The following is a 26,701-nucleotide window of genomic DNA, read 5'->3' as shown; positions in this document are numbered from 1 at the left end:
TCATCAGAGACCACACAAGCAGGAACACAGTGGGGTGAAATATTTATAAAGAGTTGAAAGAAAAAAATCTCACCAACCTAAAATTCTATATCCAGCAAAACTATGCTTCAAAGTGCAGGAGATACAAAAAAATTCTCAGATAAACAAAAACTGAAAGAATTCACTGCCTGCAGACCTGTCCTGCAAGAAATGTTCTTTAGGCAGAAGAAAAATTACATGGGTCCAAAACTCCTATCTACTAAAGAAGAGTGTTAGAGAAGGAATAAAAGGTGAAATAAAGTCTTTTTAGTTTTCTTTTTCTTAATCTAAAAGATGACTATTTAAAGCAATAATAGTAATAACATATTACGTGATTATAACATAGAGATTAAGTGGAATGAATGTCAGCCATGTCACCAGGGACAGGAGGGAGGAATTGGAAATACTCTATTATAACCCAACTGTACTACACATAAAGCATTACAGTATTATTTGAAGATGAGCTTAGATTAGGTATAAATACATAGTGTTAAGTACTAGAGCAACCACTAACATTTTTTTGAAAGTAGTAAAGTTGATATACCAAGGGAGGAGACAATACAGAATAACTTAAAATTCTCAATTAAAACCAGATAAGGCAGAAAAAGAAGGGGAAAAATAAACAAAGAACAAATGCAACAAAGAGAAAACAGCTACAACCACGGTATATATTAATCCAATTATATCAGTAGTTACTTTAAATGTGAATGGTGTTAAATATGCCAATTAAAAGACAGTGACTCAGAGGGGACCAAGAAAAAACAAGACCCAACTCTATCTTGCCTATAAGAAACCCACTTTAAATATAAAGACTGAGACAGGTTAAGAATAAATGGATAGAGGAAGCTATACCATGTTAACGCTAATCAGAACAAAGCTGGAATAGCTATATTAATTTCAGATGTGGCTGACTTTGGAGCAAGGAAAATTATCAGGAATAAAGAGGGCATTACATAATGATAAAGGGATCAATTCTCCAAGAAGATATTAAATCCTAAACATGTATGCACCTAACAACAGAGCATTAAAATACATGAGGCAAGAACTGATAGAACTGAAAGGAGAAAGAGACCCACTCTTATAGTTGGAGCCTTCAGCGTTCCTGTCAGTAACTGACAGGGCAAACAGGCAGAAAGTCAGTAAGTATACAGATGACTTGGACAGAAGGAAGCGGCAGGATGTTTAATAATCTGGGGAGAGTCATGATTTAATTTTTATAAGGATAGCTCTTATAGAATTGTAGGGGTTAAGTTGGAGAAGCAAGATATTGGAGATAGGGAGATCGCCTCCTCCACCCAGAGAACTTTCACTTCAAGTCTGTAAGCAAGAGGCTTTGAATAGGATAGCTATAGGAGAAAAAAGGAGCTAGATTAGACCACCATTTTCCAAAATGTGTTTTAGGAAAGTTTCCTTTGATGTTGCAAAAAAAAATTTGGGTTCTGTGACAAAATAACATTGGGAAACAATGTTTATGGTATCTACATATCAGAACCCCCATAGTGAGTGCACATTAACATATCAAAGGCTTTCAAAGGAAATCTATTTAACTCTGTCCAGCTCAGCATCTCTTAAGTTTATTTGGTCATGGATACTTTTTACTTTTTTGGTGACCCCTATTAACATCCCAAGGAACTAATATGCTTCAAAACACATGGAAAATACTATCCCTAAAATAGGGAGGTGGAATTAATAGGACTTGAGGTTCACTGGATGTGTGAGTAAACAAAGGGAAAAAGGTGACAGTGGCCTAGAGGTTCCCCACCTGGGTGAGTAGAAAGAGGACGCTGTAAACCATAATAAGAAGCAGGTGGGGGAAAAATCTGGAAGAAAAGCTTCTCCTGTTGGATATATACCAGTTGGAGAGGTGAGGCACTGATGTGAACCAGTGATTGGACAGCATAAATGTGACAAGCCAAACCATGGCAGCGGAATTCATTGCCTAAGAAGAGTGCATTCGAATGTGAAAAAAATCAGAAGTGCCAGAGACAGAATCTTGAGTAATATCAGATGTACAAGGTAGGCAAAGGTAGAGGAGTCAGACCAACGCTGGATAGCCAGGTTAAGAGGTAGGAGGAGAGGAGAAAGTCGTGTCATGGAATTCATCATGGCAGAGAGGTAGAGTTTAGGTCAAACCACACATATTTATTGAGCACCTTCGTTTGCCAGGCATATAGTACAGGATGCAGCAGGGAAGAAATCACACCCATGCTTTAATGGAGCCGACTGGATTCCCCTTGAAAATCTCAACATGCTTAATCATCTTAGATATTTTTAAAGTATTACTTTGACCCCACATTATTGCCTTAACTGTATCTGCTGGGAGTTTAGGTAAGTGAGGACTGAAAAGTAGCCATTGGATGTACATGCTTAGAAGTCATTGTTGAGTTTTGGTTGAGTGCTGGGCTAGAGTCTAGTCTGGAGTGGTTTGAGAAGTGAGTGGGAGGTGAGGAAATGAAGTTAGCAAGCATGAATCACTCTCTGAAGTGTAGTTGGAGATAAAAAATGTAAAGAGCTCTTTACAGAAGGGGAGATGTGGCAGAAGCTGGAAGTGAAGTGGGGTCACCGAGGCCTTGTTTTTTTTTTTTTTTAACATGGGAAAGACATGAGTGTATCTCAAAGCTCATGCGAAGGAACTAGTAGAAACAGAGGGCATGGGGCGCCTGGGTGGCCCAGTCGTTAAGCGTCTGCCTTCGGCTCAGTTCATGATCCCAGGGTCCTGGGATCAAGCCCCGCATCGGGCTCCCTGCTCGGCAGGAGGCCTGCTTCTCCCTCTCCCACTCCCCCTGCTTGGGTTCCTTCTCTCGCTGTGTCTCTCTCTGTCAAATAAACAAATAAAATCTTAAAAAAAAAAGAAAAGAAACAGAGGGCATGTTAGAGGAGATTAATAAGACTGGGAAGAAGGAAAGGAAAGCCAGAACCCAGTGGAAGAAATGGATCTTAGAGGGAGGATCATGGGCCTTGATTTCCACAGGGTGAGAGAATAGAAACAGATAGATGTGGATATTTGTATGTGGTGATAGCAAGGTGAAGGCAATTTCTAAATGATGGCTTGGGGTTTTCTCAGCAAGACGGAAAACAAGGTCGGTAGCCGAAAGTGCATCTTGTCAAGTGCTAAAGAAAGTAAGCATTTGTCTATTATCTATGGGCGTGGAGGGCAATTGACAAGGCAATGAGGTAGTAACTGGTAGTAAATTAGAAGCCATCTCTTTAGCAGAATTTGGGTTTGAAAACGGAAGAGTCTCACCTTCCCTTTTGTCTCAAGATGGGCAAAGTATAGAGAAGAAATTGAAGTGAAAGGCAAGTTGAGAGAGTTCACACTGGATACTTCTAAATTTCAGAAAAACAATGTGGGTTATGTAGAAAGAAGGGTTTCTTTTTTTAAAAAAGTTTTTTATTTATTTGAGAGAGAGATTGAGAGAATGAGTGGGAGGAGGGGCAGAGGGAGAAGCAGACACGCTGCAGAGCAGGGAGCCCAATGCACGACTCAATCCCAGGACCCTGGGATCATGACCTGAGCCGAAGGCAGACGCCTAACTGACCAAGCCATCCAAGTGCCTGAAAGAAGGATTTCTTAACTCCAAAAGTTGGTTGGCATTTGGATGACTCATCAGAGGAGACTGACATGACCTAGAATGGTTCGAATACGGGTTGGGACTGTGAACTCCAAGGGTGACATAGTCTTCAAATTCCATCGCATACCTAAGTGGTTGTCAAGCCTGACTCCATGGTAGAATCACTGGAGGGATTCACATATACCATGCCTCGGTCTCACTCCCATAGATTCTCATTCTTTGTGTCTGGAAACAGGGTAGCCTCCTCCACATGTGGTCCACAGACTGGCAGCAACAGCAGCTGCATCGCCTGGCAGAATCCCAGGCTCCACCGAGACCTACTAGATCAGGGTCTGCATTTTTACAACATCCCCAATTGATTCGTGTACACGTGAAAATCTGATAAATGCCGAACTAAAGCATGGTCTAGAGTGGGGCCAGACATGGGCACTTTTTTAAAGGTCCCCCAGGAACTTCTGTGCAACCACAGTTAAGAACTGCTGCTACATAGAAAAAGATATTTTTAAACTGTATTTAACCCATGTGATAAACGTCATCACATTCTATGTGCGTGCCCACACATACAAACCTGGAGAAATCGAAATAAGACCTGTAGTTAGTAGTATTGTACCAAAGCCAGTTTCATGGTTTTGATCATGTGCTATAGTTATTTAAGAAATTATCATTAGGGGAAGCTGGGTGATGGATACATGGGAACTCTGATCTATATTGGCATCTTCTTGCGAGTCTTAAATTATTTTAAAATATAAAGTTAAAAAGAAAGCATTTTAAGCTAAGAGAGAGCCTGCCTAGGATGAGGAACAGCTGTTTTCCATCATCATCTAAGAAATAAACAGGCTCCGTCATTCACTCGGAAGGGAGCCATTGGAGGATTTAAAGCAGAGATGACAGGTTTGAATTTGTGTTTTGGAAAAATAAATCTGGTGGCAGTTTGGAGGACTGACTAAAAGCAAAAAAAAAAAAAAAATGAGTTAGGAAGCCATGTCTGTTGTCCAGATAGATTATCAGGGCCAGAACCAAATCAGGAGCAATATAAATGGAACACAAGAGGATGGATCTGCGAGTTTGGGGAGGTGAAATCAACAGGATTTGTTGAGCGACTCAAGAATTGTCAACATTGGCTGCCTGTATAGGCCCCTGGGAAGCTCTTTACAATACAGATGCCTGAGACCTGGCCAAGAGATTCGGATTCCAAGGGGTGAGGCTGGGCCCAGGCTTCTGAGTTCCTAGCGCTCCACAGGTGGTCCCCAGTGAGCAGGGTTGAGAGCAGCCAGCTCCGGCTGAGGAGGCGGCGGGAAGCGCAGGGGAAACCTCACAGGTTTTCTATCCAGTCGTGCCGCTCACCAGCAGAGAGGGGGAGGAGGCAGCCAAGAGACAGCAGGATAAATCAGGGAGGTAGCCCTTCCTCTTCCACTTGCTGTATGTTGAGTAAAATTGTAAAACTTTCGAGTTAAAGTGTATAAATCCATAATCCTTGCAACCTAGCTATCTTCTCGTCTCGTGGCTTATCTAAACAAATCTATTTTTAAATGAAAATAAAACCTTAGTTCAGTTGTTTGTGTCATCTAAACATCACATCAGCTTATTAAAAACAACTTTCTGTTAACGCCAAATTTTGAAACATTTATATAAGTAAAGAAATCTTCCGGAGGCTGGGGCTAAATGCTTTGGGAACAAGGTGAAATTCCTTGTTTTTACTGCTCCTGGTCCCTCTGCAGATTCTGGAAAGCCCCTCCCAACCTCTCTCCTTCATCCACCCAGGTACTTTTTCCATCTTCCTCCACCCAAGTCTTTGATATTGGGTTGGTTGGTTTTTGCTCCTGGGACGCTGTGTTTTGGAATCCATCCAAACTCTGCAACAGGTGCGGAGTGTGGTCCTTGGCCCCACTGTCCTGGGGCAGCAGGCACACTGAAGTCAGGGGGCCTCTGAAGTCAACACTCTCTGCTAATAAAGCCCCAGATGGCATGGAAGGTGTTCTGGGAGCCTGCACCATGCTTTCAGAGCCACAAGTGGGAAGCAGCCGATGGCTAATGGATTGTCTTTTACAGGGTGACCTGCCAAAGCCACCAGTCTCCGTTCATAAAAACAATCTGGGGTTTCCCTACTGAGAGTTGCTTGCTGCCTATTGGGAGCTGTCTTTATAAAGTTGTGTGCAAAGCACCGTGAAAATGCTTCCATTTCAAAATGGTCTGCTCTTTAGCATTTCAATTTTCCCCTTTAAGTGCAGTTTTGCCCATTTTTTAACTTAAAAAGAGAAGTTACAAAACCTGATCATAACCATTATAAAATCACATAAGCACATCGCAGACTTTGATTCTTTTAAATGGTTAATGTGAAAAAAATGTTAAGGTGGGGGCACCTGGGTGGCCCAGTAGTTAAGGGTCTGCCTTCGGCTCAGGTCATGATCCCAGGGTCCTAGGATCGAGCCCCGCATCGGGCTCCCTGCTCAGCAGGAAGCCTGCTTCTCCCTCTCCCACTCCCCCTGCTTGTGTTCCCTCTCTCGTTGTGTCTCTCTCTTTCAAATAAATAAATAAAATCTTTTAAAAAAATGTTAAGGTGGCATTTACAAGGATACTTCTCTGTTCCAGGTTCTTCTATTCCACCTCAGCTTCTACTAGCGATGTTATTTACAAGGTAACAGAGTAACATCTAAGCTCATCCACTTCTTAAATGAATCTAAACTTAGTTTGCAATCTGCAGGCTTGTTTTTATAGATTCTGATAAAGCTACTAAAGCTTGGAAAAGGAGAGTGGAAATGACAGACTGAGAGTTTAAAAATCTCTTTTTTCCTAATTCTAATGTCTTGTTCTTTCAGGAGCTACATATATTAATATCAGCCTGTGTATTCCCCTGAAGGCTGGGCTGGAAAAGCATTGCTATGCTATTTGGTTTTGTGTGTAAATTGCCACAACATCTTTAACTTTTGACATAAAAGTACATATATACTCATTGTAACGGTCATCTTTTTCAACCTGTTCCAGTTCCCCCTTGTTTGTCTGCCTTTTTGTTTGGGTTGCTTTTTTTCCCCCAAGTCTTCACAAACCAGCTAGTACTGCTGCTCAGTCCAGTCAGTCACAGTCCTTAAGCAGGTTTCAGGACACAGATGCATGCCGGTGATGGCAAGGTGACTGGACGAGAGTTTGTTGGCTTGTCCAGAACTCTGTCTTGAGTACTGTGTGCTACACGGTGCTGGGAGGAGGGAATGTAACAAAGAATAAGGCTCAAAGAGCTGAAAGAAGACGTCCTTATAATGTGGCTTGTGATGACAGATGTGTCCCCATACAGGGGACCAGGGAGGACCTCATCTGCTTTTCCAGGGCAGGCTTCCTGGAGAAGGTGATGCGTGAGCCAGGCCCATCACTCCTCACAAGTCCTAACTCCTGAAAGGGAGGGCTGGGGACCGAGACTGGACTGCTCATTTGGCAGCCCTTCCCAACACAGCCCGCTTCTTAGGGCTGCTGGCTTACAGCCGCTTCTCCTCAAATAGAAGATGGGCCTCTAAAAAGTGCCCTGCAGATCCTCCCTGCCTCACATCAAATAAGGCATGACAGAATGTCGTGATAGCAAACCTTGCTGTTGCACCTCCCACAAAAAGACACATGCTGCCTCTCACAAAGAATGAAACCCTCACATCAAGAGACAGGCAGTTGCTCTATGACAAGAACACCACTAGTCAGCCAGGAAGAATATGGGCTTTCCAGGCATTAAATGAAAACCATCGTGTGTCTCATGAATAGCAACCCATGGGCGAAAGTGCCAGCTACACTTTCCGACTGAGGTGGGGAGAGGTTCCACCATTTACTAAGAACCTGTCATGTGCTCTTCTGCCAGGCGCGCTCTCTCCATTGTCTCATTCAGAACTCACGGACTCTTCTAGGTAGTAATGCCATTTTGTTGAGGAGGAAACAGGCTCAAGAAGGGGAATCTGGGGGCGCCTGGGTGGCTCAGTTGTTAAGTGGCTGCCTTCGGTTCAGGTCATGATCCTGGGGTCCTGGGATCAAGCCCCGCATCGGGCTCCCTGCTCCGCGAGAAGCCTGCTTCTCCCTCTCCCACTCCCCCTGCTTGTGTTCCCTCTCTCGCTGTGTCTCTGTCAAATAAAATCTTAAAAAAAAAGGGGGGGGGAATCTGCTCAAGGTTACCAGGTGGTCACTGACTTAGTTCTCTATGAACACAAGTCTGTATGACCCCAGTGTCAGGTTCTTTCTAGCATGCCAGGCTGCCTCTGGAGCGCTTCTTTCTGGAAGTCCTTCCAGTCAGTCCCAATTGTCTTGATTTAGATCTTCTTCTACAAATCAACAAGGAAAAGACAAAACAAACCCACCATCCGAAGGGGCAGAAGGCTGGAAAAGAGGATAGCCACAGGGCTCATGTGCTTGTGCAAAGGAGCTTCGCTTCAGGCATCGTGGAAACACAAATCAAAACCAAAATGAGATACCGGTACACACTGTCCAGAATGGTGAAAATTTCAAAGACAAAGTGTTGCTGAGGATATGGGGCAACTAGGACTTTCACCCATTGCTGGTGGGAATGTAAAATGGTACAATCACTTTGGAAAACTTTAAATACATGCTTACTCTCTGATCCCCAAATTCCACTCCTGGGCCTGTCTACCCACCCAGTGGTATCCTGAGGCTAGCGCCCCCTACTGGCTCCTGGCATATCTCTTCCTAACTCACGTCCCCTAGGGAGCTTGAAATCGGCCATCAGAGCTGTTTTTGTTAGAGAATTTACTGTTAAACACGTAGCAACGCGACTATATACCTGAAAGAAACGACCGTGTATGTCCACCAAAGGATTTGCACAAGAATGTTCACAGCAGTTTTATTTATAAAAACCCCAAACTGGAAACCACCCAAAAGGTCCTCCAACAGGAAAGAACAATAAATTCTGGTATCCTTCATGCAATGAAATACTATACAGCAAAAAGAAAAAAACTACTGATAAACACGACATGGATGAATCTCACGAGCTGTGGGTTGAGTAAAAGGCAGAAGACACAAAACAGTACCTACGGCATGGTTGCATTGATCAGAAGCTCAGGAATAAGCAAAGCTAATCGGCGTTGTTAGAAATCCAAATAATTTTGCCCTGGGGGTGGTGGGGGTATTGACTGTGAAAGGAAATGAGGGAGCCTTCAGGGGGTCAGGGGGCTGGTTGTCCCGTCTTGATCCGAGCAATACTTATAGAGGTATGTGCACATAAAATTCATTGAGCTGTACGCTTAAGATTTGTATACTTTATAAATGTTATACCTCAATAATGAAGAGTATACTCACATACATTCTATTTAGTGATCCTGCGAATAAGGTGGAAGAGTTAGGCTACCATCCTAGCAGTGCAGAGCAGCCAGCGGTGGTAAGGAACGACAAGAAAGACAGCCTGAATCTTGGCAGACAAGTCAGCTCAGTTTTCCTGACATCGGACACACTGCCATCATAGAACCTTTCCACACCTGTACCGGCAGCAGGGCTGACACATGAAGAATCTGCCTCCATCAGCACATACTCCCCAGGCACATCACTGCCTGGGAAGGAATCCAGTGAACACATCAGCTGTCTCTCCCACACACCAACCGCCATAACAGCAGAAACCCAGAAATGTAAAGATAGGGACTCTCATCCAACTTGGGCAATATTCCAGGATTTGCTGTCAACAGAAAACACCGAAGCCTGAGACCTTACCTGCTGACATACTCCAGAAGGATGCAAAGAGGCTGCTGTGTCTCTGGGTAGTTTTTTTTTTTTTTTCCAAATAAAGTAAAAGCCAAAGAAATGCCTGCTTCATCATCATCAAGAAGAAAGATGAGAGATCATGTCATCTCACAGTTCCCTGTTCCCGGCAGCATGCAGGCCTAAGCCCTTCTTGAGGAGTTATGGTGCCTTCTTGTCATCAGTGTACCTTGGACCCAACATGTGATTAGCTTTAAACTTGAATGAAAAGACTGGACTATATCCCAAATGAGGGAGAAGTGCTGCTGATAGCATCAGCCATCTGTATTCATGAACTTTTCAGAGCCACTTGAGAAATATTTGTTACGTACCTACTGTATGCAAGTGGGCACCATCCCCAAACGTGTCCACCATCAAAAGATTGAGTATAAAGAGGAGCTCGAAAGATCCTAACTTTGCTCCCTATGGGTTGTTTTATTTTGACATAACCATATTTAGGTTTTGAGGGGTTTTTTGGGTGGGGGGCTCTAAATACTTACTTTTTTTCTAATTTAAATTCCAGTTAGTTAACATACAGTGTAATATGCGTTTCAGGTGTACAATATAGTGATTCAACACTTCCATACATCATCCGGTGCTCATCACAACACGTGCCCTCCTTAATCCCCTTCACCTGTTTCACCCAATCCGCCCACCCACCTCCCCTCCAGCAACCATCAGTTTGTTCTCTAGAGTTAAGAGTCTGTTTCTTTTGACATGAACATATTTGAATACACAGGAAACTAGCAGTTGGTTTTAGAATGCTTTAGTGTTTTGAGAACAGTAGGAAACTCCAATTCCAGAGGCTTTGACCATGGTTACACATTTTCTTAGTTTGGGTTCCCACAGAAACTGACCTTGAAACAAGAAACCAAGTAAAGGTAGTTTGTTTGGGAGGTGAAGGGCAACCAGAAGTGGGGTGGGAACAAGGTAGCAAGACAGAAAGGGGAAGGAGCCTAAAAGGGTGTGTGATCAGGCAGGCCATGGCTGGAAACAAATGGAGCACACCCCCACTGGGGAAGCTCTGGGAACCAATTTAAAACACACTCCCCCATGAATAGTCCCACCCATGGGGAGGGAAACTGGGTATTTCCATGCCAACTCCCATCTGTCATTGGTTGAAGTCTGTTCCCAGGGGGTGTTAATGCCCCAGAACTTATGGTCTGCCAAGCAGATGGCAAAGTGGGCTCTCTGACAAAGAAGCATGGGTGCTGGCATTTGCAGTGGGGCAGGTGTGCTCTCAAGAGGTAAGCACTAGAGGATACGAGCAGGATGCCAAGTGCATCTGCTACAGAGGAACTTAAAGCAATTGGCCAAGAACTTCTGTACTTGTGTGATCTATGACTGTACTTTAGAAGCGGACATATAGAAAAGTGCGAGGCCGCACATGAGTTAGATCTGCACAATAATAAATCCACAATTGATAGATGACACATTAAGACCCAAACCTAGGAAATGCAGCTCAAATGTTAAATCGGTACCATGGATCTAAACATTGTCATCAAATTTGAGTACGTGGCTTACTCCCTGGGCTAAGGCCATCCCGATCTCTAAAAAGGTAGAGACATCAGTGTTCTGCCTCCTTCCTGCCAATATGTGCACTGTGGTTCAGACCTTCTTTTCCATCTCCCTGCCTCTGCTCTCCAGCCTTCCCAGGCTGTCTACCACATGGCAGAGAGAGTAATCTGCCCACAGTTCTGATCATCTTATCCCCTACTTGAAACTCTTCATTGGCTCCCAGTTACCAGCGGGACAAAGTCTTTCTCTCAAGTTTAGGAGACAAGGCCCTGTGTGATTTGGACTTTGTTTGCCTCTGGCTCCCCCGTGTTCTCCCACCAGCCCGAACCACTTCTGCTTCCCCTGACATCCATTTTGTGCCTCTCAGACTTTGCCCAAATTGTCACCACTGGTTCCATACCCCCATGCCAAGCCTCTGCCTGTGGTTAATTTCTCTTCATTCTTCAGGTGCCAATTTTTAAGTCACTTCCTCCAAGAAGTCTTCCCTGGTGCCAGCAAGGTTGCCAGAGATGCCCTTTCCCACTTCTCCCATCTTAGAACTTCATGCAAATCTTGTAATTGCCTTGTTGGTATATCTCTCAGAGTTTGAATGCTCTGTGAAGGCAGAGCCCTATCTGTCTTGTTCACACAGCTTGATGTAAGATTTACTAATAGCTACTAAGAAATATTCCTCGAATGGGTGAATGGGAAGATCTTCCCTCATCTGGCCCCATTTCGGCTCCAACTTTGCATTTCACCGTGCCCCTCCCACTGCTACACACATGCTGTGTGCGTGCGCTTGTACACACACACATGCCAACATACTAGTCTCCCCGTAGCCCCATTACACCCTTTAGCTACTTCTATCATGGAACTGTAACACTTTACTTCATTTTGTGGTTTGCATGTGCTAATCAATTCTGAGACTCTGCCTGAAGTCCTTCTGCTAGATTCTTAAGTTTCTTGAGGGTAAAACTCTCTTGATGTTCTTTATCTTCCCAGGGCTTATTAATAACCAACATAGTGTAGACATTTAATAAATGTTGAGTAAATGGTTCATTGCTATAATTGGCGAGGAAATGGAGAAGACTTTCTCGCAACAAAGCAAAAATGCTCTGGCCTTCCACCTGCTGCCTCTCTCAGACCAATCAAAGACTTTACATGTGCGAGCCTTGAAAACCTTAATCAGCCAAATCTGTGAGCCATTGCCAGCCCTAAAGCAAGACAGAATCACCCAGAGTGACATCTTTGGACATGAAAGCAATCTTTGCTCCTGGCTGGGTGAAGCCACGTCACTGAGACAACTAAGTGGAAGCCATCTGTCAATTCCAGCAGGGCTGGTGTGCTTAGGGGCAAGTAGATGGAATGTTCTGAGGATGCTATAGATGCACTCCACCTCCGCATTAAAGAGCAGAACTGGGCTACATGAGAGCTGAATTCTGCAAAACATCAGAGCCTTACCATGGAAGGCAGTTGCAATGGCGGGAGAGTAGGAAGTAGTTAGAGACAGAAGTAGTTTTCCCAGATTCCTTTCCCAGAGGACTGTCTGATGACAGGTTAGTGTCACCTGTAGTAAAAGTCTAGGTTCCATCAGCAGCGATGGGTCTGCAAACCAAAGGACTGCCATCTCATGCCCACTGTGAGACATAAATGGATGAAGTCACATCAGTGCTCACATCCTCTGAGACATTCATAGATAAGGACAGTATCGTGCTTTGCTTGTGACGGTCCCACATTATGCCTGGTGTTTCTGTGAAATTAACAGTGCCCTCCTGGGGGCGCCTGGGTGGCTCAGTCATTAAGCAGCTGCCTTCAACTCAGGGTATGATCCCAGGGTCCTGGGATCAAGCCCCGCATCAGGCTCCCTGCTCAGCGGGAAGCCTGCTTCTCCCTCTCCCGCTCCCCCTGCTTGTGTTCCCTCTCTCACTGTGTCTCTCTCTGTCAAATAAATAAATTCTTTAAAAAAAAAAAAAAACAGTGCCCTCCTGCACTCTAAAAAGTATTCCAGTCTGGATGATAAATTATATGATCAACCTACCCACCGACAGCATTAACATGGGGGGGGTGGGCAGAATCTTCAAATAGAATGACACTAGATGTAGGTACTTGAGCATTTTTATATTAGTCTCTAAACATTTCTGTATTTAAAAAGAATTCCCCTCAAAAACAGAAATCAAACAAATACACAATAAAACTTCAAACTACTCTATAATGAAGTATAATACATAATTAGTCCAGTTACCAATCTCCTACCTAAAGTGCTTCTCTGCTCTTATATTTTTTAGATTATAGTCTAACCATATCCATTTATCTAATGAGATCAGCCATTTGTCTGCAGTGTGTAAGCGACAGGACTAAATTCAATGTCATCTGTTTATTTAAGATGGAAATGATATGCATGTAGCACAGTAGCCTTTGGGTACAAATGAAGTATCATTCAGTGTCACCAGAGAAAATGTAAATCAGCAAGAAGGAACAAACACAGAAAGTTCAGTCAGTACATCTTTGTTGGGCTTCCCGTCTGTGTCAGGGATACGGGATGGAGTGAAAGAGAGTCCTTGCCCTCATGGAACATATATATTCTGGTGTTAAACAGCCTTGGGGGAGGGATGATACCTGCATCCTATAGCATCCCCAACTTCAGCCTAGTGTTTTGCAATAAATTCCGAAGTTGCTAGCCCTTTCCACTAGTATGTTCTGTAAAGCACTTTTTTCCCTTTTTCCTTCGGTGTGTGCATGGGGTGGGAGGCGGGCAGTCACACAGGAAACATGCAAGACAGAAAGGATGTTATTTGGACTGATGAAAGTCTCATCTCTTTACACATCTGTCTTCTTCATCTCCAGTGGGTCGTACATGCCTGTCATTGGTAACAGGGTTGTGGCTTCTCCCTGAGGTTTCTGTTGTAAATATCCGGCATTGGTTGGGCCTCAGTGTTCAGTACTTGAATCTTGCTGCTTCTGCTAGGCTGCTTTGTCATGTTCGGCCCCTTGACTTTGCTACATCACCACTCCTTTCAATTCATGACTGATGCTAAACATCTCTCGTTGTGGCTGGACTGGGCTGAAGCCCAGTACCCAAATACAGGTTCATCACTATCCCAGTGGCCAAGGCACAGAGATCAGAGTGTGAAGTCTTTACTCTGCCAAAGGAACTCCCATGAGGGAACAATGTTCCAAGCCCAGGATTTAAATGTAGACTGATCTACATCCTCAATCTGTGACCAGGGGCAAGTTATTTAAGCTCCTTGTGGCTCAGTTTCCCCACCCGCCAATGTGAATGTACCATATACCTCCCTGAGTTGTCACAAGGATAAATGAGGTAACAGATGCAGCATTCTCTGCACAAAGCCCAGCATGCAGTAGGCACTTCAAACCTTTTAGTTTCCTCCTTTTGCCCCCCACCCCACGGTTCCCTGCCTGGTCTAATGTGCATGGTAATCAAAGTAGGCAGCTCACCTGGAAAAGGTGGGATGGTGTCAGGCCGTAGCTGATCCTGGAATGAGGGAGTGCCAGTTTTTACACACATACAACCCAGCTGTTCTCTTCAAATCTGTGTACTGAGGCAGGCATCTACCCCTTAGTCCCTCAGGGAAGATGTGAACACAAATAGGTCACTTTTACATCCCACTGAATATGCTTTTCAAGAACAACTGAGAAACAGTTGTTCAGTTAAAGGAAAAAGACATTATGGGGGACAAGGCAAAGGAGAGGATAGAAATGGGGCATTTTGTTTTTGCTAACAAACCTATACTGGGTACCACTCGTGCGTCAGAGACAGTATCGAGCAGTTCACACGCAGTTTCTCACTTACCCTCCGGCAGTCCTACTACGTAGGTACTCCTCATAGTCCCCTCCAGGCCCCACTTTACACATGAGGAAAGTGAGGCACAAAGAGCTGCTACAGCTTTGTGGCCAGGATCACACAATTCCCAAGTGCCCGAGCCAGCATTCAACGTCCGCCAAGCCAAAGTAGGCCACCAGCAGTAGCACTTCCCGAAGGGTCAAGGCCCCGGGCACGTTGAATCACAGACACCATCACACCCTTGGCTATTTGCTCCATAGGCCTCTGCAGATCTGGAAAAGGAGGGCACTGGCGGGATCACTCCTGTGATTCTTAAGGGCAGTAGTTTTGTTAGAGAAGCTTGATAACAAAACCAAAAACAGCATTATTTCCAGTGGAAAAAATGCAGCATCAGGTAACACACTCGTTTATGAACTGCATCACGTGCTCAGCCTCAGAAAGCTCACGGTCCATCGTTCAGGATGGCCATTACCACGTCATCAGGTGGAGCTTTTTTTCTTGTTTCTTCTTTTATCAGCCATATAATTTACACTGTGCTCAAACTCAGTGCTCATGAGAAACTTAGTAAATTGTTGAAAGGAAAAAAAAATTGCCAAAGAGTTCATCTGATGGTGACACTTTTTCATAATTTTGTAGATTTAACATTATTATTAATTATTGCAGTTTCAAGTATTTCAGGGATGTGGGTTATATGATGTTTTACATTTTTTTTCTTAAGCCGAAACTGCTACACGTGTGAATTCCAGCTGCATGCAGGGGCTCATTGTGCAGTCTTGTTTGTGGATGTGTGAGACATTTCTCAGCCCAGAACTCTTGTCTTTTTCCTAAAAGCCGGTCCTGGTACCACCAAACTATACCTTGGAAACCAAATAAGATTGTCTGGTGCTCCAACGAGGGTAGCCCCGGTTCTGTCAGGACTCTTGGAAAGGAAGAGGGGCCAAGAGGGGGGAAAGAACAGACCCTCACTGAAGGTCAGTTTGCTGAACTACACAAAATTGCCAACACCGAACCACTTTGTTCCCTACACAAATGGCGATTCCATATGGCTTACTGCATAATAAATGCCAGGGCAGACACCTTTTCTATCTTCTCACACTCGATCCTCCTAATGACCCTATGACCCCACTTTACAGATAATGAAATGGAATTAAATACCTAAAGTCATTGTTTTAGTTTGGGTTCCTCCAAAGGTTGACCCAGAGTCAAGGACTCCATACGAGCAGTCTATCTGGAAGACAATCCCAGGAAACACTGGTCAGAGAGTGGCAACAAGCAACAGGGAAAGCAAGCGGTCAGTTACAAGGTCCTTGTCAAGCTAGTTTACCCCCTCCTCCCCCCCGGGGAACGGCAGCCTAATCCTGCCGGGGAACTCTGGGAAATGGTGAGGAACACGTGCCCCGGAGTCATCCCACCTTGGGGACCGGGAGCTGGGGTATTTATACACGAACTGTTTTTAGTCATAGCTCCAGGCTGCTAGGGACTAAGAGAGTATGTTAATGCCCCTGTATTCCTGCATCAGGCTGGAAGGAAGGCCAGTTTGCACCGAAGTCGTGAGAGGACAAGGGCAGGGCCCAGCCGTGTCTGCTGTGGTCCCATAGGTAGCACCAACAGAGGCAGGATTTGAACTTGCGGCATCTGACCTCATAACCCATGTCCCTCCCACTAAAGCACAAGATATTGTCAAAACCCAGGAAAGATCAGGGCCTGCAGGATGATCAGGAATCAACTCTAGGTCATATGTGGACAGCTGTAAGACACTTTTCCCACAAGAAATACCACCCTGTGCTTCCCTGCTGTAGAATAACTGCAGTCACCTTTGCATAGCCCTCTAAAGTTTACAAAATGTACACACTCTATCATTTCATTTGGCCCGCCTCTTGCACATGACACAGACTAAAATCCATTCATGCACAAGATTATTATATTCATATGTCTACTCCGTAACTACTGAGCATATGTGGTAGGAACTGTTCTAGGTAGCGAAGATCTACATAGAAGTAGACCCAATAGACAGACACACCGGCGTGGCTTAACTCGTGTTCTAGCGGGGGCAGCAGAATAAAGAAACAAAAAGAGATGCATAATATAACATCATATCACAGCTAGTGCCATGAAAAACTTTAAGTGAGAAAAAATGATGGTGATGACGAGGGATACTGTTTTTTAAAATGGGGGGTGGGGTCAGGGAAGCCAATTACATCTGAGCAGGGAAGTGAAGGAAGCAAGGCTGTGTGGAGGCAGGACATTCCTGGCAGAACTAAGAGAGGGATGGGCCATGTGACTAGCGGATGGTGAGACGTGAGTCCCCAGATGTCAGCAAGGACAGTGTACCATCTTGTTGGTTACAGTCAGGACTTAGGTGTTGGCTCTCAGTGCTGGGAGGAACCACTGCAGGATTTAGAACACGGAAGTGGCATGATATATGTTCTTAAAGGCCCATTTTTTAAAAATTTCTAACTCATGTGATCAGCAAGACATAAAACCAGGATTTAAATTCCAGTCTTCTGACCCCTGATGCAGTGCTTTTCCCACTCGGGTTCATGGTCATTTTCAGACTTGGATGTCCTTGGTACTCTGTTTTTCTGGTCCCTTGAAGAGTTATTTGTGTTCTCCTGACCAAATCTTAAAACTGCTGTTGCATATTCCCCAGGCATGTGGCTCTTTGGGACTTTTCTTTGCCTCTTGGCCAATCAGCTTTAACATTCTCCCATTTCGGAGGGCATCCTGTCCTCTTAGAGATATTCAGCAAAACTCATGACCCACTAACTTGCTCTACCAGAGCTTACTCCTGACCGTGCAAGTCAAGTGAGGACAATGGGATTAAAAGATAACCACTCTAATCAGAAAGTTTAACATAACACATTTCCAGGGGTCTTCATGATATCAAGGAATTTTTTTAATTAAGACCACATGAAAATTTCCCCCAGACTATGCAAATAGAGGTTACGGGACCTCTGCCTCACCACATAGTCTTTCTCCTCCAGACCAATGTGGAATTGGGCCAAAGTTGCAAGGAGATATTATACTTGCCTTTTCCTCCATCATTACTGTTTTTTATTTCTAAAATCTCAGATTTATTCGCTTCAGATCGAAAGCTGCATTGCTTTTTCAGCCGAGGCTGCAAAGACAAACAGCCTGTTTGGGGAATTACAATGTGGGGCTCTCTTGGCTGCTTTTTAGTGTCAACATCAGCAGCAAGAGTGTTTACCCCCTGGCGGGAAAGCAAGGAGAACAACAGACACATGCCACTCTCCCAGAGCTCCACTACACAACAGTATTGACAGAGGCACCCATTTGTCTTGTGACACTAGAGCGGGTCAGGCCAACACTGGGCACACATGTACAGAAGAAGCGTGTAGACAGATAGTCACTTGTTTGGCTACATCCACAGCTTAAATTTGGTGTCCTCCAAACATGTAATGTTTCAAAGGCAGAATGATATTTCTGTTCACTTATTAAGGGATGACTAACTTGCTTTTGGCTGCACTACAAATGAATCACGGTAACAATCCCCAACTTGCGACTTCTGGTGTTCTGATGTAATGCATTTCTATTAAAAGAAGAGGAAAGAGAGTGGGTGAGAGTGAGATCATGCAAAGACAGAACATAACACCAAGGGAGCTAGTGTAATTGATGAACTGCCGAGACCAGGTCCATCCACTTCAAGGTGTTTTCTCGTGTCCTGGGTGAGGATCCCTTGCCAGTCGGTTCCTGCCCATTTACAGCTGCAGAATATAGACCCAGATTAAGACGTGGAATTTGGAGGGATTCAACGAAGAAAAGATTTCATTTGGGGGTGAAAACCAGATATTCCTTGAAAGCATTTTTAAAGCAATTTTGATTTAGTGTCACTTTGAAGGTAATTACTTGGGGGCAAATGATGTAAGTTAGAAAGGCTAACTAACGACCTCCCTTTTTAAAGTGTTTTAATGGGGGTGCCCGGCTGGCTGGCTCAGCAGGCAGAGCAAGCAACTCTTGATCTCAGGGTTGTAAGTTCAAGCTCCAGGTTAGGTGTAGAGATTACTTCAAAATAAAATCTTTAAAAAAATGTTTTAACGAGTGCAACTTATTTGTGACAGTCAGAAGGAGGGGGTAGGAAGGCGAGGCAAGGAAAGGAAGGCAGCTGATAAAGACCGACTCCCCCTAGGGAGCTGGGGGCCCTCACCTCCTGCTGCTCTCTCCTCACAGGCGAGGTTGCTGGGGAAAGCTTGACGCTGCTCCCAGAGCCAGTTAATTGCCCTGCCTGGCAGAGCGGCCGTCTGGCCTTGACTCTACCCTTTGTCAATAAAAAACAAATACAAAGAGGAGCTGAAAGGTTTTGTAGAAGATCCTGTGAACCCACAGGTATTTTTCCTATGTTAATCATCACTCAGGAGCAGACACTTCCTTCCTCCCAGATCCCTTCTGTACTCTCTACAAGGTGCCCCTGCTGTCTTCTGAGGAAGATCTGAGTGTGCCAAGGAGAGGCAGAGAGGAAATTAGACTCTGGCCTGTCGTGACCGGCAGCCTACACTGGCTTTGTCCCAGGCTCTGGCAGAAGGGGATTAGAAGAGCCAGTGCCTCCCCATTAACGGGAAATCACTCAGAGAAGGGAGTCTTTTTTTTTTTCAGTAAACCTATTTTCCCTACCCTGTGGTTTTCTTTCTGGGTTTCATCTACTATCAGATCTGTCATTGACCTAAAAAGAACTTCAGTGTGTTGGAAAAGCATACTTCAAGCTGCTATAATAAATCTCAAATTGATATTTATGAAGTTAACTTTCTCTCACCTTGCATCTGATCGTATAGTATGTGGATGTCACTCATCTTAGAATTATGTCGTGTTAGAACCAAAAGGGTCTGTCCGTAAAGATTAGCTAAACCAACCTCCTGTTTTTTACTGATAAATCTGAGACCTGAAGGAATGACATTCCTAGGGTCTCTGACATTCCCACGGAAGCAGTGGAAGCAGCGGAAGCCAGACTTGAAGCCAAAACTTCTTATTACTGGATTCCATTGTGTCCCACAGCCTTTCTTCTTGGTAAGCCTGTCTGTGAAAAGTTTTATCTGGCAACTACAGAGGCTGGACAGAGAATAAGAAAAGTCAGGAAGCTCCAAGCCCATCCCCTTTGCTACCTATTAGTATTGCCACGTAATGCTGCCATCTACAGATGAGGTTCGGCTGTTTGGATTACGTGTGGTCTCTCTTAATGGACCCCAGATCCCCAAGTATGGCCATCCCACAGCTCAATCACAGCCATGGCCAGTCATGTGAACCTGGTGAGCTGACAGCGCTTCACCCCTCCCCAAATCCTCTTAGTCCTCATTCAAAGTTGTGCTGGGCTAGGGCCACGCATCCCGCTACCCCCAAGATCCTACCTCTGCCCTTTACTCACTGGGTCAGTGTAGGTGACCTATTGACATCCTTGAGGCCTCAACTGCTCCGGCTATAAAATGAGGATAATCCTTTAATCATTTCCATTGAGTCTTATATTGAATAAATTGTTAAAACTGTAAAGAGTACTTAGCAGTACTAGTACTGCTAGTGCTTAGCAGAGTAGTACTATTACTGTTATCATTCTTAACCTGAGGGGTGATGAGAACAAAGAAGCTAACAACTGAAATGGTATGTTCAGAGCCTGGGAATGAATCTCAATTTAACATTCAGTTCTGGCCTCTTTGGCAGCAAATACAGAATAGAAAATATTGTGATCAGGATCGACATTGGATTGGGCTTTATTAGTACAAAGTGTTTGGCATTGTCCACTGTTAGAATATTCCCTTTGTTTCGAATGCTGTATCTTTTCTGTGATTTTCCATGTGTGAGCATGAGCACACTAAATTCAGGGAAATTATCCTATTATTGACAACACGGTAGATTTGATGAGTATTTATTGAATGTGTGTTGAGTGAATAATCTAGAATCTATACATAGTTATGGAAACATGGATTATGTGTTGATTCACATGACAGATTCAGACTGTATTAAGGGTCAGGACTATTGCTTTGTCTCACTTTCCCTTGTTTTTTCTGAGGGTCTCTTACCAAACTCAATAATAAGCTTGTGTGGGGGCGCCTGGGTGGCTCAGTCAGTTAAGCGGCTGCCTTCGGCTCAGGTCATGATCCCAGAGTCCTGGGATCGAGCCCCACATCAGGCTCCCTACTCAGTGGGGAGCCTGCTTCTCCCTCTCCCTCTGCCTACCTCTCTGCCTACTTGTGCTCTCTCTCCAACTCTCTGTCAAATAAATAAATAAAATCTTTAAAAAAAAACAAGCTTGTGTGGCTGGAGGTTGTCCGTTTCGTGGACAGAGGTGTCTTAGTCACCATTTCACTATCATGCTTTCATGTTTTCCTGGCTTGCTTTCCCCTTTCTGGCCCCAAGAGAAAACATTAATTTAAAGACAAAGATGAAGTCACCATAAATTAACCTGTCATCATTTTCATCTTCCTTTCCCAGTGCGGAAATTTAAAGTAAGTATACAGGAAAAAAAGAGAGAGAGAGAGCATAGCTCAATCTCTGGCTTCCCTTTTTCCCTGGGAATATATCTAAGAATGCCTACTAATGTGTCTGCTGTCCTAAGTGGGGATCCCTTAGGAAAGTAAATCAGGGCATTCTAAAACCCTAACAGGGTGATATCCAGGTAGCATGTGCAGCGTACCTGCCGAAGGCTATGCAGGCAGCCAAGAATACATCGTGTGCGTGCTTGATACGCAGTCATAAGAACCAAAGATCAGAACTGAGGAGTTCCGGTTCTTCTGCATGCCTCTTATTATCCTCTCATCTCTTATCCCACAGTAGAATCCCACAGATGCCTCCTGCCAGGTGGGTGGCCACAGCCAACACTCCCTCTATGGATGCTTCTGCCACTCAGAAGCAAGAGTGACACACGCTCTACCCACCTCTCCATTGGCAATTCAAAGCAGCTGCGTCTCACGGCAGCTGTGGTGCTGAGAATTAAGAAACGTTCCTTCTCAAACTTTACTAAGGTCTGCTTTCCCAAGTCTCCCTCCTATGATCTGGTGGTACAGGAGTTAACAGGGTGTCTGCTTTCTTTGGTCTGTGGTCCCAAGGATCGGAGCAGCAGATCTGCAGAGTTGGCAGATCACTAAATAGTTTATAACTCCCCACCCAGCAGGGCATGGTCGCCTTAGAGAATGGATGGAAAATATCCCCTTGCTATAACTGGGTTTGGCCCTGTGGCTTAACACCATCTTATTTGGCAATCTTTCTCTTGACATATTTAGTAATCACTCTAAGGGAGATTTATTAGACTGTTCATAGGAACAAACAATGCACTAAATATTACACATATGCATGCTTTCAATACCACTCCTTTTCTAGCCTATTCTGAATCTTTCCCCAAAGTCTTTCTTTCAACACTTAATCAAAACTCTCTCTTGTCTTTAAATTCCTCTCGTTTCTTCTCTCCCCTAAAATAACTTTATATTTGGGATTTTTTTTTTGTAGTTAGAAGTTCTTTTAATCAAAATTCACTGGGCCATACTTAGAGAAGAATGGATAAAAAGACACAGAGTTTAAAATCATTGAAGACATTTTGTTCATCATTAATCCCAAAGCACCAAAGCAAAAATTAAGCAGATGGTAAGAGTTTTGTGAAAATAATCTCTTCGGTATCTCTGGGAGATCAAGAGTGTGTGTGTGTGTGTGTGTGTGTGTGTGTGTGTGTGTGTGTGAAGGAAAGAACTCAAAATTATTTCAGCCAAACATAATATGGTGAAGTGTTTCCTGAACCTGACGGTTGGTGCCCATGAGGAGATGTGGGGGAGGGTAGGCTGAGAATTAGGATTAACAACTCATGCTCTATGCTAACTAAAGGACTTTGCCAGCTGGTACCCCTCCGACATTTTCAAAAAGCATAATAAATATCCCACTCACCCTGGCACATGCACAGCAAAATGTCTTCACAAATAATCCATCTAGAGCAGATGTAAGAGAAAATATATCAGGGTCATGGAGACGCTCAGAAGGTTATGAGTTATAATGGCACAGTCACGGTGTAGAACTGGATGTTAAACTTCCTTCCCTTTGCATATGAAATGTTTTTCTTCATTCATTAGATACACAGTGGCTATCTCTGCTCCTGCGAGAGCCCACTCAGTGGGAGGCACAGGCACACTCATTTACTGAACACTCAATTACATGTCTACCGCTGGCCTCATGTTGCAGACTGGACTCATTTTACAGAGAAAAGGGCTTATTTTCTCACCTTAGACTGTAGAGTACATATACTCCTACATATCTGAACTTGAGCAATTGTGATTTTTTAGGCCACCTTAGCACTTGGGCAGGGCAAGCCCCAATTTAACCATTAGTTGCTAGCAAGAACTTTGACTCAACTCCCGGCATTGTTAGCCTAGAGGTCTGTGGTCAGGGGTTAGGAGCACAGGTGTTGGAGCCAGGCTGCCTGGGATAGCCTAGCTCTCTCTTTCTCTTACAATGTGTGCGACCTTGGGCAAGCAACCGTCTGTTTCCTCATCTGTAAAATGAGCCTAGTACTTGTACCCACATCGTAGTTTCTTGTAAGGGTGAAATGGGTTAATCTGCATAAAAGGCCTAGAATTGTGCCTGGCATATGGTAGGAGTTGTTAAATGAGCGCTTGTATTCCTAGTGTCCGCTTTGATCACAGGTGTATGGAGCCTGAACATGGCGAATCTGACTTGGGGTGAGGTGTATAGAATAAATCCCACTGTGCTCCTTTAGCGTGACCGCCATATAGCCCAGCCAGACTCTTGCAGTTACGTCTCCCCTCCCATATAAGCAGACAAGGAAAGCCAGAGAATATGAGGTCCCTCAAGGTGAGCCTCTTCTTTTATGGCACCAAGTGACTGAATTGGATGGGGAAGTCATTTAGGGGCCCTAGAAATTGGCAGCAGAGGATGGGCTTCCACAAGAAGTCGTACCTTAGTTCACCTGGTACATTACATCTTCAAGACGGTGGTCGTATGTGAGATTTTCAGACATTTATAGACCAACTGAGTCACAAATAAAGAAGAGAACATGTGGAAATAATGCTGGTGCTTTGACCCAGCTCTTCTCAAACTGTACCTTTATCAGAATCCTCTGGAGAGCTTGTGAAAACCCAGATTCCCGGGCCCCACCCCAGAGATTTCTGATTTACCAGGTCTGAGGTAGAGTCTGACAGTTTTCATCTCTGACAAGTTCCCAAGTTGTGCTGATGCTGGTTTTGCATCCTTACTACCTATTTCTATCATAAGGTTATAACATTTCATTTGAACTCTTCAACTTGGAGATGACCCAAGTGACTCCACCACCCCAAATAGAGATATTTGAATCCACAGAGCTAATATCATGCATTGATGTCTTATTTTTAATAATAAATTGACTTTCATTTTTTTTCTCCCATAGTTGCATGCTGCTGTGACCAGGATCCAGGTTCCAAGACCTGGTTTTAATTACACATTCGCCCACATATGTATCCTGAATAATGATAAGACTTGCATCGTGGATGACATAGTGCATGTTCTGGAGGAGCTAAAGAATGCTCGGGCCACCAACCGGACCAATTTTGCTATCACATACCCGATCACTCACTTAAAGGATGGGAGGGCAGTGTACAACGGACACCAGCTTGGAGGCGTCACTGTGCACAGCAAGGACCGGGTAAAATCCGCAGAGGCCGTCCAGCTCACCTACTACCTGCAGTCAATCAACAGTCTCAATGACATGGTGGCTGAGAGGTGGGAGTCCAGCTTCTGCGACACTGTCCGACTGTTCCAGAAATCCAATAGCAAAGTCAAAATGTACCCTTACACGTCCTCCTCACTGAGGGAAGATTTCCAGAAGACCAGCCGTGTATCGGAACGTTACCTGGTCACCAGCCTGATCCTGGTGGTCACCATGGCCATCCTGTGCTGCTCAATGCAGGACTGCGTCCGCAGCAAACCCTGGCTGGGCCTGCTCGGGTTGGTGACCATAACCCTGGCCACTCTCACCGCGGCCGGAATCATCAATCTTACTGGTGGGAAATACAATTCCACCTTCCTGGGAGTCCCTTTCGTCATGCTAGGTAATTACTGCCCTTCGTTTTGTTTTTATTTCCTCCTGCTGCTGGTGGTGACTGGTTCCCTAAAAGGCAAGGAGTAGCCATCTCACGACTTTGTTTTGTCTATCATGTCTTCTTTTTGCCCAAAAGTCCTGGGACCAATTCTATAATGTGCTGGCCATTGGCAAGGGGCAACCTCACTTGGTAAATATGCCCTAAGTCCCAAGCCCTGGGTCCCAGCCCTGGTTCTCCAGTAAGGAGTGGTGTGGCATTTAGCACATATTAATCTTCTCTGGTTCCCCAGTGTCTTAGGTGGGGCTTCCCCTGAAGCAGACCCTGAGACAAGGATTTAGATGTAAGTCGTTAATTTAGGAGGTGAGCCCAGGAAGCCCCTGCGTGGGAGTGAGAATGTGAGTCAGGGAAGGAAGACAATTCAGGCTATGTTAATGGGCAGGTTACTGCTTTAGGCTCTGGTGGCTCAATCCCACTGGGGACCTTTGGGAGACTTAACAGAACACACCTCAGAGAGGTCCTCCTTGAGGGGTGAGGAAGCTGCAAGCTGGGCCATGTACCCAGAAACCCTGTGTATGAGTCATTGACGGCTCTCCCCGGGGAAGACTGAACACATTCCTGCAGCTGCAAAAATCCCCCAGGTGGATGGTGTTTGTCGTGAGAAGCCTTCCCTGAGCTCCAGAATAGTGACTAGGAGGGCACACAGGTTGGGCACTGACAGGGTCTGCTACCCTCCATTTCCCCACCCTATGGATGGAATGGATGTGAATATCACAAAAAAGGGACATGATAAATGTACAAAAACTTTGAAAGCAACAAGTGAGAAATAAATAAGAAGGTATCTTTTTTCCTGTCCTTGCTATAAACTCAGGGGAATGTTTTAAAATGACGGTGTGAGAATCCCAGTGTATTCTCTCTTAGGGGCTGCAAGAATTTCCTGTTAGAGATAACGGTGAAAACAAAGCCAGTGTGGTTATAATACAGTGTCAGTTGCTCTGTTCATCTGGTATTGAAGATGGCATACCCAGCAAGCCTGATGGCAGGCTTCCTGTGGGCCAAGGGTTCCAGGGGCTCGCTTGTCCCTTTTCTGTGGCCACTTCTCATCAATTCCTTTAGCAAAATTAAAATGTCATTTGGAATCAGATACTGACATGACAAATGAAGTTGTATTTTTCATTGAATGAGATAAGAACTATGGTTGAGTTCATTAGAATGCCTAATGCCCTGTTTAGGGGTAGCAGAAAGAAAGAAAAGAATATACTCAGATCTCAGCTGCCTTTCAGTTAAATGATAAGCAGAGTGGCAGGGCTGCAAGGTCGCAGAATGACATGCTGCCCTCCAGGCTCTGAGGCCTGTGGGAATGCAGACCTGGGCAATAAAAACATATATGGTAGCTCCTGGGAAAGGGGGCGCTGTGGAGATGGAGCAAGTCCTACATTCACCAGGTAACTTTGCTCATCGCCGCCAAACACAACAGAGAAGGGGGCTGCCATACTTCCTCCTGAAGTCAGTCCCTTAAGAAGGAAGCATAAGAAGCCTCCTGAACCCCAAGACGATGTGCACTGATGGTGGGCTCCACGGCAGTTCCTTGAAGACTCAGTGCAACTGGGTAGTAGCTTCCATGGAGGCTTGAGTCAAGGTTTCTTTAAATGAAGATGTTTTGCCCATGATTAGTCCCATGCTTGGGTTTTATTTTTTAGCTTTTCATTTTAAAAATGCAGTGGTTTTTGTTGTGACTGTTTTTGCGGGAGGAAGAAAAAACAGGAATAAGGAAGGAGTGGGGGACTGAAGGGAGGCAGTGGGTTTTTAAGATCAAGAAGAAAGAATGTCAAATCTAGAAAAAGGACTATTGGCCCAGGTTTGATGACACTCCCAAGTTGTGACCAGTGAGCCCCAAGTATGATACAGTATTTAAAACTTCCTAAAAACTAACTGTGTTAAGTAAAATAAAACTTCAATATTTAGAGCTTCTTCAAATTATTTTCAAGTAAAACAACATAGCAATAGTCAAAACTTCTTAACATTAACCTCACAAAAAAATCAATTTCACCAAATAAAATGAAATAGAACATTCGAAACTTCTCTAA

At 44.5% G+C, this 26,701-nt stretch overlaps 1 protein-coding gene across 1 annotated transcript in view; it reads left to right on the top strand.

Annotated features, from left to right (window-relative positions):
- The window catches only part of PTCHD1 (patched domain containing 1), a 51,264-nt gene that overhangs the window by 13,380 nt on the left and 11,183 nt on the right, over positions 1-26,701 (top strand). The window contains exon 2 of the mRNA XM_025857351.2: positions 23,966-24,626. Within this exon, the coding sequence (XP_025713136.1) occupies positions 23,966-24,626 (661 nt within the window). The remainder of the gene's footprint in view (positions 1-23,965; positions 24,627-26,701) is intronic.

The sequence above is a fragment of the Callorhinus ursinus genome, unplaced genomic scaffold (assembly GCF_003265705.2).
Source record: "Callorhinus ursinus isolate GAN/ISIS: 27379988/994484 unplaced genomic scaffold, GSC_fseal_2.0 scaffold16, whole genome shotgun sequence".
Lineage (NCBI taxonomy): Eukaryota > Metazoa > Chordata > Mammalia > Carnivora > Otariidae > Callorhinus > Callorhinus ursinus.
Note: the sequence above shows the minus strand (reverse complement) of the source record. Positions and strands in the feature narration are given on the sequence as shown.